Source organism: Tachysurus fulvidraco, chromosome 6 (genome assembly GCF_022655615.1).
Source record: "Tachysurus fulvidraco isolate hzauxx_2018 chromosome 6, HZAU_PFXX_2.0, whole genome shotgun sequence".
NCBI classification, from domain to species: Eukaryota; Metazoa; Chordata; class Actinopteri; order Siluriformes; family Bagridae; genus Tachysurus; species Tachysurus fulvidraco.
In genome coordinates this window covers 4,979,661-4,993,859 of record NC_062523.1, presented here as the reverse complement: position 1 = coordinate 4,993,859, position 14,199 = coordinate 4,979,661, and the positions used below count along the sequence as shown (strand labels likewise).

Sequence of the window (14,199 nt, the reverse complement as noted above, 5' to 3'; positions counted from 1 at the left end):
TTTTCTTCTCAATAACTTAAACATTTAACATGTTTGTTGTTGCTGAATCCTTAAAAGGTTCTTTAAGGCATCATTGGATAATAAATGGATCTGAGCAATCAATGGACCCAGAAGAGAAGCCTCTCTGTTGTTCATTCATTCATTCATTTTCTATTGCTTTATCCGAACTACCTCGGGTCACGGGGAGCCTGTGCCTATCTCAGGCGTCATCGGGCATCAAGGCAGGATACACCCTGGACGGAGTGCCAACCCATCGCAGGGCACACACACACACTCTCATTCAATCTCACGCAATCACACACTACGGGCAATTTTTCCAGAGCTGCCAATCAACCTACCATGCATGTCTTTGGACCGGGGGAGGAAACCGGAGTACCCGGAGGAAACCCCCGAGGCACGGGGAGAACATGCAAACTCCACACACACAAGGCGGAGGCGGGAATCGAACCCCGACCCTGGAGGTGTGAGGTGAACGTGCTACCCACTAAGCCACCGTGCCCCCCTCTCTGTTGTAGTACTCTTAAATAAACCAGACCTTGCTGAGCTTTATTTAGTAGTCTTTCCATTCCATCTAACAATATAAAGCGATGGCAACAATTTAAAATATGGATTTATTGGGGGGGGTGGCACGGTGGCTTAGTGGTTAGCACGTTGGCTTAGTGGTTAGCACGTTCGCCTCACACCTCCAGGGTTGGGGGTTCGATTCGTGCCTCTGCCTTGTGTGTGTGGAGTTTGCATGTTCTCCCCGTGCCTCGGGGGTTTCCTCCGGGTACTCCGGTTTCCTCCCCCGGTCCAAAGACATGCATGGTAGGTTGATTGGCATCTCTGGAAAATTGTCCGTAGTGTGTGTGTGTGTGTGTGTGTGTGTGTGAGTGAATGAGAGTGTGTGTGTGCCCTGTGATGGGTTGGCACACCATCCAGGGTGTATCCTGCCTTGATGCCCGATGACACCTGAGATTGGCACAGGCTCCCCGTGACCCGAGAAGTTCGGATAAGCGATAGAAAATGAATGGATGAATGAATTCAAGTCGAACACTTTTAGAAAGCTTAGAACCTATCCAAAGTTCCTTTGATGAACCTATTTTTTTTCCTCCTGGTTTTCTAGATATTTACTTCGACACCATGTTCTTTTTCCTCTCATTCTAGCTAACGCGACCATGCCCACTCAGTCGCGCTACAGGATGGTGGTCCAGCGAGCAGTCGGCGGGGGTCACGAGTGTCCTGATACCATGTTTGAGGAGAGGGAGTGTGAACCACTTCCCGTGTGTCCCACCTACAGGTCAGGTTTCTACACCTCTGCAGTGTATTGCACCACATGCTTCTACTTCCTTCCACAATCTCATGGTTTCTTTCAGGTCCAATAACGTATTCCCATTTACTTGTTCTGTTGTTTCCAAGTCCTGACCTCCTAACCGTGACTCTACTGAGGTAGTCTAAAAAAAGTTCTCGCTTCATCTCGTTCATCCTCTGGCCATGCTCTTCGTCCTGAGTGACCCAGGTGCCTGTACTGTATACTCCTCAGACCTCTGTTTTTTTGTTTGTTTGTTTTTTTGCTAAAGACATTTTTCAGAGCAAGCTATGGATCAAACCGATGCTCACTACATTCACTCGATAAGAGGTGGAATGATTACAGCCAAAGAAAAACCCTCTGCATAGAGAGAAACAGTCACAGTCCAGTTCAAAAAAACTCCCACATCACCTTCCCTCACCTCTGAGCACTGTGCTTCTCCGACCTTACGCCTTTTTTATTCGGTCTTAACAGCACAGCAAGATCGATGTGAGATGTTTTACTCCTCGTATGTGAGTTCAAATAAAAACGATGCCAGTGTCAAATCGAGTGCCTTAGTGGATGTCAGCAGACATTATTGTGTCCTGCACTCTATATGACTCTCCAGCTCACAGTACAGCTGCTGGTTATATGAGTACAGAGAGCAGAGTCACTCGACATACAGTCCTTACAGTTGTTGTTCTGTTGGCTGATGTGTTGCCACAGCACATGATCTGCTCAGCATATTTGATTTAACGTAAGTTTTACCCCTTGATGCCCTTCCTTACGCAACCCTCCCATTTTGTCCGGGTTTGGAACCGGCACTGAGGGTTTGCTGTTCAGGGGGTGGGATAGATTCCTTCTTGGGAATCAAACCCAGGCCACAGCAATGAGAACGCAGGATCCTGCTGCTGGCCCACCAGAAGGTTCACTTGTCTTACCACCAGTAAACTCTGTTAAACCTGACTGACCACCATTATCCCCAATAACTCATCACTATCGGTCCTACCATCCGGTCACTGACCATCATTATTTTTGACAGCCAATAACTGATTGTCATTGTTTGGGTCTTGTTTTGTTTGCCTTCTTGTGGATGTTTGAGGACATATTATGTCTTTCTCTTGAAATCACTTAGCAGCACCATGAGATTAGTTGTTGTGCACTTTTAAAGAAGAGCTAAATGAGGCTGCTTAGGATGTGTTTAGCACCTCAGGACATTCATTACGTTTCCATGTTTCTTAATTCCACCTTAAATGCCACATCAGGTCGTTTGCCATCAGTCTTTCATTGCATAGCAACAATCACTGTCCAGTTTCATCGCAGGCTACTAGGCAAATTGAAGAAGGTTTTAAGCTCGGCCCACTTCACAATCGTGTCATATACTGTATAATCCTGAAAAGCTTTTCTGTGGAAGCGTATCATAAACATTTATGTATCTATTCCAAGCGTATTAGCCACACTAGCGAGAGAGATAATACATGGAGTCACTTCTGTGTTTAAACTTTTAGTCCTCAGTATCTTTTTTGTATTTTTTTTAATCCAGGAAACAAACGCTAATCACCTTAGCCCTGCTCGGCTTTACCGTTATCCCTCTTCCAGCTTTTTAACTCGGTCACAGATGTAATTACAAACACAGATTGTTTACACCATATGATCTGTGAGCGCGTTTGACTTTGTGTGAATATTTATGTGTTCACGCATCGTGTCAACACTTCGACTCTCCTCATTTGCATTTTAAATGGAAAAGTATTAGTGATTGCAGCTTTTGGAAACAGCCGTGGTGTTTGGTGAGCGGGTGAAGCAGCACGGCGATGCCAACCGTCTGACTGTTTACCCCTCACAGGTGGAGGACACACAAATGGCAGCCGTGTACACTGGTGCCGGAGTCGGTCCTGCAGGGAACGCTAGGAGTGAGAGAAGCATGTGGAAGAGGCTTGGAGAAGAGAGGTAACACACATTCACACCTACGAGGGTTAACAGGCTGATACACATACTGAATTCTGTACCCAGGTGTGTCAGTGTGGGGCAGTGGGTCAGCTTTCTTCCTGATGAACATGTATGAATAAACACGTGCAGAAAAAGGTTCGGTAAAAATAAACTGGGGACTGGGCTTTCCTCTGCTGAAAGCTTTTATTTATTTATTTGTTTGTTTGTTTGTTTGTTTGTTTAATGCTTTTATTTTATGTACATCTTAGATTCCTCCCTGCACGTTTTGCCCCTTATTTTCATTTACATGTGTCAACACAAAATGTAACAGTACAAAATGTAACAAGGTAACAGAACAAAATGTAACAATACAAAATGTAACAATACAAAATGTAACAGTAACAAAACAAAAAATAAAATGTAACTATACAAAATGTAACAGTACAAAATGTAACATGGTAACAGAACAAAAAAATAACAAAATGTAACAGTACAAAATGTAGCAATACAAAATGTAACAAGGTAACAAAACAAAATGTATCAATACAAAATGTAACATGGTAACAAAACAAAATGTAACATGGTAACAAAACAAAATGTAACAATACAAAATGTAACATGGTAACAAAACAAAATGTAACATGGTAACAAAACAAAATGTAACAATACAAAATGTAACATGGTAACAAAACAAAAAATTAAATGTAACAAAACAAAATGTAACATGGTAACAAAACAAAATGTAACAATACAAAATGTAACATGGTAACAAAACAAAATGTAACAATACAAAATGTAACATGGTAACAAAACAAAATGTAACATGGTAACAAAACAAAATGTAACAATACAAAATGTAACATGGTAACAAAACAAAATGTAACATGGTAACAAAACAAAATGTAACAATACAAAATGTAACATGGTAACAAAACAAAAAATTAAATGTAACAGAACAAAATGTAACAATACAAAATATAACAATACAAAATGTAACAGTAGAAAATGTAACACGTAACAACAAAAAATAACAAAATGTAACAGTACAAAATGTAACACAGTAACAAAACAAAAAATAAAATGTGACAGAACAAAATGTAACAGTACAGAATGTAACAAAGTAACAGAACAAAAAACAAAATACATTACCAAGTCTAACAAAATGTAACATACTGTAATGTAAAAGAAAATATAGTGTAATAAGTATAATCCGATGTAGCTTAGCCAAGTGCAACACAGTGTAGCATAACAAATATTAACTTCATAACCATAATAACAAAACGTATTGAAATAAAATCTAACCTGATGTAACAGTTAACTGACTGTTTCTCCTCCACCCTGTATTTTTGGACGTAGTAAAGTCCTTTTTTTTCTGGACTCTTCTTCAGTTTGTCCTCTACAACATTTCAGTTGTCTCCAGATGTGTGATGTTTCTGTTCCCCCTGTGACCGTAACGGAGCAGGAATAACTTCAGGAAATGTTCAAACCACTTTTACCTAATAGGGTTGACATTTTCATCCACCTTCCCCCGGTCAGTACAGCGGGGTTGTCGGGGGTCACATATCGAGTGGCTTCGTTAAAATTAATGAGGTGATTCACTAAAAATTATAAGCATTAAAAAAAAGCTCCACAATCTGCAGACTTATCTTAAAACTTATTATATTTCAAATGAGAGACGACTGAAGCTCCGGACCACAGACAGGCGGTTAAACCATTTAATAAGTAACATAATGATGTCCAGCTTTATCCCTCCATCATTTTATTGTTAATAATATTAGCTAAACTATATGAATGTGAGGACATTAATGTACCATTATTATCAGTCATTAAAATTCCCACAGAGAGAACGTACATTCTAGTGGCTCATGAAATGAGTTAATGAATCGGATAGGTATTTAAATAAGATGTTTTATACATCAGTGCTGTATTTTTATTTATTTATCTATCTATCTATCTATCTATCTATCTATCTATCTATCTATCTATCTATCTATCTATCTATCTATCTATTTACTTACTTTTTTATGCTTCATAATTCTTAACTATTTGTTCAACAAGTCTCAAATTTATCATATATTCTTAAACAATCCACAGGTTTCTTCTTCTTCTTCTTCTTCTTCTTCTTCTTCTTCTTCTTCTTCTTTTATTATTATTATTATTATTATTATTATTATTATTTAAATATGAATTATATTGATACATATTGTGTATCATTTTATTATTTTATGTATCTCTCTTTTATGTAATACTTCTACTGTTAATATTAATAAAATTTCAGCATTTTAGGGGGCCAAGCACCAGAACCAGACTCTGTGAACCACACAGTCTCTAGAACAGGGGTTCGCAACCTTTTTTTGTGCCAGGGACCGGCTTATTCATATAAAAATTTCCAGGGACCAGTTGTCAATTTGAATGCCTCAATTTCAAGATGCATCGTTTGGAACATATCACTGTGTAAAACAGTAACAGCCTATCATTTAATTGCATATTTAATTGCATATAATGAACATGGTGGCAACAAACTTGTAGGAATATACCAATCTTTTTAAACTTTCAGACCGGTTCACAAAATGTTTCCCCTTTCTCCCATACAATTAGGTCTACTTCGAAAGCAACTTACGCAGCACTCACTCACTAGCAGGTGGCAGTAATGGCAAATTGTATGAAAATGCCAGTGCATTTCACCTGTCAAATCTCTCCAGAACCACTAAAGACAATCGCTTCAACAGCAACTTAGTGTTTTCACTCACCAACAGGTGACAACAAAGGATAATTGTATGAAAATAAGAGCCAGTTTCAACTGTCAGACAGTTTTAGGATATAATAGCAAACACACAGTGATTTCAGCCAATAAGTTTTAAAAAGTATAAAATTAGAGATTAAGCTTTAACCTTTAACAAAAAATACCAGACTGATGTTGAGGATATCAAAACTTGCCGCTGAGCGTCCAACTCACGTTTCTTTCGAAAAACTCCTCCGTTTTGTCTTTGAGAGTCGGGTGTTTGGTGGTTAAGTGCCGCTGACGTTTTGACGGCTTCATTGCAGTTTTTCACCACAAATAACACACAACGGATTTGGCGCCACGGAATCGCCTGTGGTCGTAAATCCATACCTAATGTATGAGGTATCGTATTTACGATTGAAGCTTGACTTTTTTTTCTCTCTCGCTATTTTCGAGTTGGTCATCTACTTTCCTTTTACCAGAACTGCCCGCAATGAAATTACCGCTTTTTTTGCAGTCCGTTCAGATACGACACGTTGCTAAGCAATCGCAAGGCGCTCAAATAAACACATTTTAATTTATTTATTGTTTATGTTTTGGATTAAATAACATGACATGTCATAGCACTTAAAAAAAGACAATTATTCTTATTATAAAAAAAAATTCTTGGAATATTCCAAGGCCCGGTATTGACTTGTCCACGGACCGGCACCGGTCCTGGGACCGGGGGTTGGAAATCACTGCTCTAGAAGACTCGCTACATGCTAGATGTCTAAGCAATCACAAGAAAGCTCAGCCGTAGCTTTAAAACTAAGGGATACAAAGCTGTTTGTAGTATCATTCATGATGTGTGTGTTTAAATTGTGGACACTGGTGGACTGTGGGTGAGATCTAGATAGGCTGCAGGGTGGTGTTGTGGCGTAGCTGCCTTCAGTGCTCTGACCTGTGCTGTTGTCTTCTGCTACATCGTTGTTTATACAGTTGTCAGATGATGAGAGTTAAATCTGCTGAAGATTAGACAAAGTATGTGTCTATTCAGGGTTCATCATGGTTCTGAAGATACTTATCAAGTTCCATGATGATATGATGATAGACGCATTCCTGAGATACTCTCTCACATCCTGTTTATTAATTTATTTATTTTTTTCCCCATTTGCCAGCACGTGACAGCAGAACAGTTCTTAGGTTGTTTAGACAGGTCTCAAGATGACGTAAATCAAATCTGGTGAAGATTAAACAAAATTTGTTGGATGTGTTGCAAATATGGCAGTCCGATGGAAACATTCCCGGCATGTTATTGTAACCTTTGACCAGTAGGTGGTGCTGGCGAAAGATTTGTTGCCTAGCCTCCGGTCATGTTCTTGAAATGACCTAACAAGTCAAACTTTTACATCTCTAGTTCATACAAATAAAGTATTTAATGTAAATCTCTTCTAAATATCGCTTTGTTATTGTCCTGTGCTCAGATCATCATCATCATGATCATCATCATCATCACCACTTTAACACAATTAGAGTTATCAATAACGTTCTGCAGACCGTAAGTTTTGTTTAGTGTTCATTAGCGTATATTTCCGCCCTTACGGAGGACAGCGTCTTTGTTAATTGGCCTGAGAAAAAGTGGCCAGAGTTTTTGTCCAATTAAACTCAGAGTACTGTAGCATGGGTTCAGTCTGAGACTGAAGGAGAAAAGAATTTTGAGTTGCTAATCCAGTAATCTATTTGTTTTCTTTGCATTTTGTTTTCGATAATTTTACAAATTTTTTTTTCCGGCCAAAGTTTTGTGAGTATAGCTGAAAAAATATTTGACCCCAGACATTGAGTGTGTTTTGCTAACGTTCTTCGTTAAAGCCTGGTTTGAAGGACCAGGTGTGGAATATCTCCTAAGGTTGGAAAGGTTTACTACTGTTAAGCACTATTCGGACGGGATTAGTTCTACGTGGGGACGTGGAGTAATGCAATTTTACCTCAGGACGTCTGTAATATTAATTGGCCAATTCGCACGGGACAAGACATCTCAGTAAAACTAGCAGAAGTGGGAGGGGTAACTCACTTTATGCACCACAGTAACCTCCTTGTCGTCATGTGCGTATGACGTTGCTTCCTGTTATCACGTGCGCAAACAGACAACATGGCGCCTCCATGCTTGCAAAACGCGCCAAAAACTACTTTTAAACAGGAAATGATGGAATTTTACCGTACATATTTACAGCGGGTCTTTTCGGATGGGATTAGTATTACTACCTGAGGTAATTTTTCCGGACCTTTTTACAGAAGGTAAAAGTCGCCGTAATCTTTACTGACATTAGCACTATTCGGACTGGACTTGTTTGACGTGGGGAAGTGGGGGTAAAGTAATTATTACCAGAGCTTCTCTGTGATTTTAGTCCCGTCCGAATGCGCCATCTCGGTAAACATTACGGACAATGTCAGTAAAGATTACGGCGACTTTTACCTTCTGTAAAAAGGTCCAGAAAAATTACCTCAGGTAATACTAATCCCGTCCGAAATGACCCGCTGTAAATATGTACGGTAAAATTCTGTCATTTCCTGTTTAAAAGTTTTGCAAGCATGGAGGCGCTTGAAACAGGAAGCGACGTCATACGCACATGACGACAAGGAGGTTACTGTGGTGCGTAAAGCGAGTTACCCCTCCCACTTCTCCTAGTTTTACTGAGATGTCTTGTTCCGTGCGAATTGGCATCATCAAATTAATATTACAGACGTCCTGAGGTAAAATTGCATTACTCCACGTTCCCACGTCAAACTAGTCCTGTCCGAATAGTGCTATTGTCTGTAAAGATTACCGAGATGGCACATTCGGACGGGACTAAAATCACCGAGAAGCTCTGGTAATAATTACTTTACCCCCACGTCCCCACGTAGAACTAATCCTGTCCGAATAGTGCTTAAGTCACAAGAAGTGAAGGATTGTTTTCACCAGGACTGTGTTCACCAGGACTGTGTTCATGTCTCAGACCTGTAACAGGTGTTTGTGTGACATACAGCTAAGTACGGTGACCCATACTCAGAATACGTTCTCTGCATTGAACCCATTCAAAGTGCACACACAGCAGTGAACACACAAACACCTTGAACACACATCCGGAGCAGTGGGCAGCCATTTATGCTGCGGCGCCCGGGGAGCAGTTGGGGGGGGGTCTGTGCCTTGCTCAAGGGCACCTCAAGGGCACCTCAGTCGTGGTATTGCTAGCTCGAGACACGAACCCACAACCCTAGGGTTAGGAGTCAAACTCTCTAACCATTAGGCCACGACTTACCCCTGTGTGCATGCCCCAATTTACCCAAATTTTACTTTTGAGTTTTATACTGTATGCCTGTGTTGTATTCCATCGTAGGGTTTTTTGTAAATGAACGTTGTTAATTGTCGTTCACTCCTCGTGAGTTGATTATAGTTTATCGTATCGTAATTATACATATTGTATATGTAAATTATTTTATTGAGATTAACAGTTAAGGCAATTATTAAGTGGAGAGACTAATGTTAGTAACCTGCTGCTCTGCTGTGTATAGCTGTGTGGTTTAGGGGGCGTTTCTTCTTCATCATCTTCATCATCATGCTCATTTCTTTACTCAGCTCTCACTCATTCACAGTTTCTAGAAGGTTCTCTGTTTCAGTTTATTTAACTCTTTTGGGGTCAGGATGGATTTGTGTTTCACAGTGAAGTTATCTGAAATGATTTGATCGACTCTTATCTTAATCCTCCACCATGTGCCTACGAGCTGTGGTCTAATCACACTGAGGATCATCACATCAGTCACGCTGTCGCTCCTCTGGACCTAACACCTCCATCATCCATCCAGCTGAAGATCTTACTGTGACTTTAAAATCAGCACTATTACCAAACATCTAATAAATATTTCACTTAGAATCTTCTTAGGATGAAATGTTCACTTAATCACTTCCCGCGATCCGTTTAAAATATCCTAGCTATAAAGACCTTCGTCCTAGAACAGAGACGACCGATTCTTCAAACATTTACGATAAAATGTTGCACTGAAACTTTAGGATTGATTGTTTTTTCCTGAAGATTTTTTTTCCCCCGCGTGAAGTTATATCAAACATTATTTTTCTCCTCGTGAGTCTGATGAATTAATATTTAATAATTGAAGACGAGCAGAGAGAAGTGAGACTAGATTAGTGCTGGAAAAATACCACAATGTAATAATATCATGATCAATTTTTTTTAACAGTTCACTTATCCGAGGACCTGCGGATCTCAGTGTTTTTTATTTATTTACCCTCTGACTTTGGAGGATTAAAGAAACATTTTGACCAAATTTGGGTCAGCCGTCTCGGCAGTGGCGGAGCCAGAGGGGTGTCCGGGGTGGCACCGAACACCCCTGACGTCTGAACGGTCGCCCCAGGTGCCACCACGTATTTTTATTTGATAGCACTGGAAGTTTGATGCTGATTGACATCTCATTTCACCTATCAAAAGAAGTCTTCATTTGATGTTCGGTCTCGGCGCCGCTCAACATTTCAAATCCATCAATCAATGACAAGAAAGAGGGGGCACGGTGGCTTAGTGGTTAGCACGTTCGCCTCACACCTCCAGGGTTGGGGGTTCGATTCCCACCTCCGCCTTGTGTGTGTGGAGTTTGCATGTTCTCCCCGTGCCTCAGGGGTTTCCTCCGGGTACTCCGGTTTCCTCCCCCGGTCCAAAGACATGCATGGTAGGTTGATTGGCATCTCTGGAAAATTTGTCCATAGTGTGAGTGTGTGTGTGTGTGTGAGTGAATGAGAGTGTGTGTGTGCCCTGTGATGGGTTGGCACTCCGTCCAGGGTGTATCCTGCCTCGATGCCCCGATGACGCCTGAGATAGGCACAGGCTCCCCGTGACCCGAGAAGTTCAGATCAGTGGTAGAAAATGAATGAATGAATGACAAGAAAGAGTTGAGACGTAGAGAAGAATACTGTAACAGACTAATACTAAAACATCAAATTTCAGTAAGTTTTGAGATGAAACATTAGGATTTAGTTTTCCGGAAAAATATTTTGAAAGTTATGTCGCTATAGAAATAGACGTTAGACGCTATTAACAGATTAATCAGACAAGAGAAATCGGTTCGTTCCCCAGTTTAGCCATAATATACATTACGTTGACATTTGTGCTAGTTGCCATGGCCACCTCCTGGCCACCCCATGTATAAAACTTTAGTTCCGCCACTGCATCTTGGCTCCTCAAAATGCTGCTTACACAGATTTAATAATAAGAAACGTTATTTATTTATTTATTTATTTATTTATTTATTTATTTATTTTACGATTAATAAAACATTACTCGATTATATGTATTATGCCGATGATTTCCGCAGCCAATCAGTGACGACCTGGTCAGGTGATGCATACATCAGTCTCATCTAAATCAGTGTCCAAGCTAGCTGGATGTGAATGTGTACGTTAGTCATGTAAACAACACAGTTTTGAGCGGCTGTGCTAAGCTGTGCTAGTCTAGTGTGGTGAGATGCTGTAGTATTGTGTGGCAAACCACAGAAACTGTCTTCAGTGAATAAAGGCACGTTGAAGTGTGAGTATTTGCTTTTTAGTCAAAAAAAGAACATCGCCTGCAGCAAAGTCAGGATGTCTATAGTGATAGCTTAGCGCTAGCTCGCTGCAGTACATCTGGCTGTCGTAAAGCCCTTATAGCGAGTCATTTAATAGAAATTTGATTCTCCAATTACTGCCTTTTATGAGACTCTCCCATAAAGCAGGCAGTCGGATGAAAAGGCGGCGCGTCGAGTCGCTCGTGCCCCCGAGTCGGCGCCATTAACGAGAGCGGAACAGAAAAGTTTGACGAGCTCTTTGGAAGGGGAGAGAAAAGTTCCTCGGCATGTCCTTTTGAGCAGTCAGCAAACACTGTCACCTTTGTAAGCGCCTGCATTATTAAAGCTGATGCCTGTGACAAGTCGGGATAAGAATAAAATCTTAATGACTCGGATTGTGGGGGGAGAGAAGAGGAAGTGCTGCACAGATGGAGAGAGAGAGAGAGAGAGAGAGACGGAGAGAGGGAAGAGAAATAATTGTGCTAAAAATGGACGTTTGTGTCACCCCTTCTGTTTGAGAAGACACAGGAGGAGAGATGTGAGGAGCGAAACCACAGAAAGACACACAGCTTCTTTTTCCATGCCTTAAATTTACACTTCTTCCTTTAATTGTTGGAATGTCATCGGATCTATAAGTGTCGTCTATAATCGTGTTTGGGTGATCACAACTAGTACATACTGTACACAACACACAGTAACACACTTTAAGGTTAAGGCTCTGGGTTGTTGATCGGAGGATCGGGGTTCAAGGCCCAGCACTGCCAAGCTGCCACTGTGGGGCCCTTGAGCAAGGCCCTCAACCCTTCTTGCTCCAGGGGCGCTGTATCATAGCTGCCCCTGCACTCTGACCCCAACCTCCTCAGTTGGGGTATGTGAAGAAAAGAATTCCACTGTGCTGTAATGTACATGTGGTGATAATAAAGGCTTCTATTCTATTCTATGTTCTATTCTTCTATATATAAATAATCCACAACGGAGTTGCAGCTCGTCACAAAGCTTCTTAACCGTACACTTTACACACTCGTTCATCTGTTCCCTCTCTCCTTCTCTCTCTCCAGTTTAATAAGATAAAATATAACGTTCAGTTTAGGGTTTTACTGAGAAACCACAAAGACGTGTGAACTCCTCTGTCCTGAAGATGTTGAAGAAGGTCCAGCTTTACCTCTGACTGGTACACAGAGCTCAAACTGGGGACTCCATCACCACATCATACACACAGCTGTCTCTATTTCCTCTCGTTTTCCCTCCTTTCTGACCCCATTTCTATATCTGTCCTGCTTCTGTGCCTCTTTCCTTATTCTACTTTCTCTACATCCTGCCTCTTTACTGTCTCTGCTTCCTACCTCTTTCCTTTCTCCAGTTTCCTGTCTCTGCTTCCTGCCCCCTTCCTGTCTCTGCTTTTCCCCCTTTTTCCTTTCTCCAGTTTCCTGTCTCTTTCCTTTTCTCCAGTTTCCTGTCTCTGCTTCCTGCCTCTTTCATGTTTCTGCTTCCTGCCTCTTTCCTGTCTCTGCTTCCCAGTTTCTTGTCTCTACTTTCTTCCTCTTTCCTGCCTCTGCTTCCTGCCTCTTTCCTGTCTCTGCTTCCCAGTTTCCTGTATCTACTTCCTTCCTCTTTCCTGTGTCTGTCTCCTGCCCGTAGTTCCTGGTTTCTGTCTGTAGTGTCCTGTTTCTACTTCCTGCCTCTTAAACCATCTCTATGTTCTGTCTCTTTCTTTCCTTCCCGCCGTCTCTACTTTCTGACTCTAACCAGGTACAGCTTTAATTAGCCTCGAACTAGTAAGAAATCCTTCCACATGAATCTCTGATGTGTTTCTGTGCCTCGTAGTGACTCTGATATAAAAGGCAAATGATTCACGAAGTGTTCAGGAACATAAGATCTGACACCGAAGCCAGCGGCAGTCTTCCTCTTCCGCCCTCGGGTCTGACTTCAGCCCCATCACATAAAGCACGAGTGTTCCTCTCCTCAGACACCTCAGACATCTGAAATTTCTGATGTGTCTGTGGGAAGTGACGTCTGATTTAATCTGTACGAGACTTTGTCCCACATCTGGAGTTCCTCTCACCTGTCCTTAGATTAAACCTGCTTTATTCTAGATCATTAGTAAGACGGTAGACATTTAAATAATTATATAATTAAGCCTCTCTCTCCGTTTCCTGTCTTCTCGTCTACTTCTTCATGCCTTCTTCATCCTTCTACTTCTTGTTTCTTTCCAGCTTGTGCTTCCTGAGGTTCTCTGCTTCCTTTCTTTCCTGTTGCTCTATATCCGTCTACTTCCCAATTTTCTTTACTTTGTTACTTCCTGTTTCTGCTCTCTAACCTGTTTGTCCATTTTAACGTTGTATAACTATTTTCTGATTTCTATCCTTCCTCATCCTCTTTCCTGTCTCAGTCTTCTTTCTGATCTTCACGTCCTGCTACGTCCTGTTTGTACTTCCTGTCACTGACACGTCTCCACTTTCTGCCTTTTTCTTGTTTATACTTTCTTCCTCATTCCTGACTCTTTTTCCTGTCTCGTTCTTGTCATGTTTTTCTATCTTCCTTTCCTTTCTCTTTTCCGTCTTTCGACACAAGGGCGGGGCAGACACGTGAACACAGAACATAAACAAAAAGCACATGGCCAAAGTCCGAGCTAAGTCCTGAGAGTACCCCCCCCCCCCTCGAGGTGTGGCTAACGACGCACCGATCCATCCTGACAGTCCCGACGGGGTCCAGGAGG

At 41.3% G+C, this 14,199-nt stretch overlaps 1 protein-coding gene across 3 annotated transcripts in view; it reads left to right on the top strand.

Moving 5' to 3' along the window:
- thsd7ba (thrombospondin, type I, domain containing 7Ba) overlaps positions 1 to 14,199 on the top strand; it is a 277,509-nt gene that overhangs the window by 169,093 nt on the left and 94,217 nt on the right. For all 3 annotated transcript variants that reach the window (XM_047815387.1, XM_047815386.1, XM_047815385.1), the window contains exons 12-13: positions 1,147 to 1,279; positions 3,111 to 3,214. In XM_047815387.1, the coding sequence (XP_047671343.1) occupies positions 1,147 to 1,279; positions 3,111 to 3,214 (237 nt within the window). The remainder of the gene's footprint in view (positions 1 to 1,146; positions 1,280 to 3,110; positions 3,215 to 14,199) is intronic.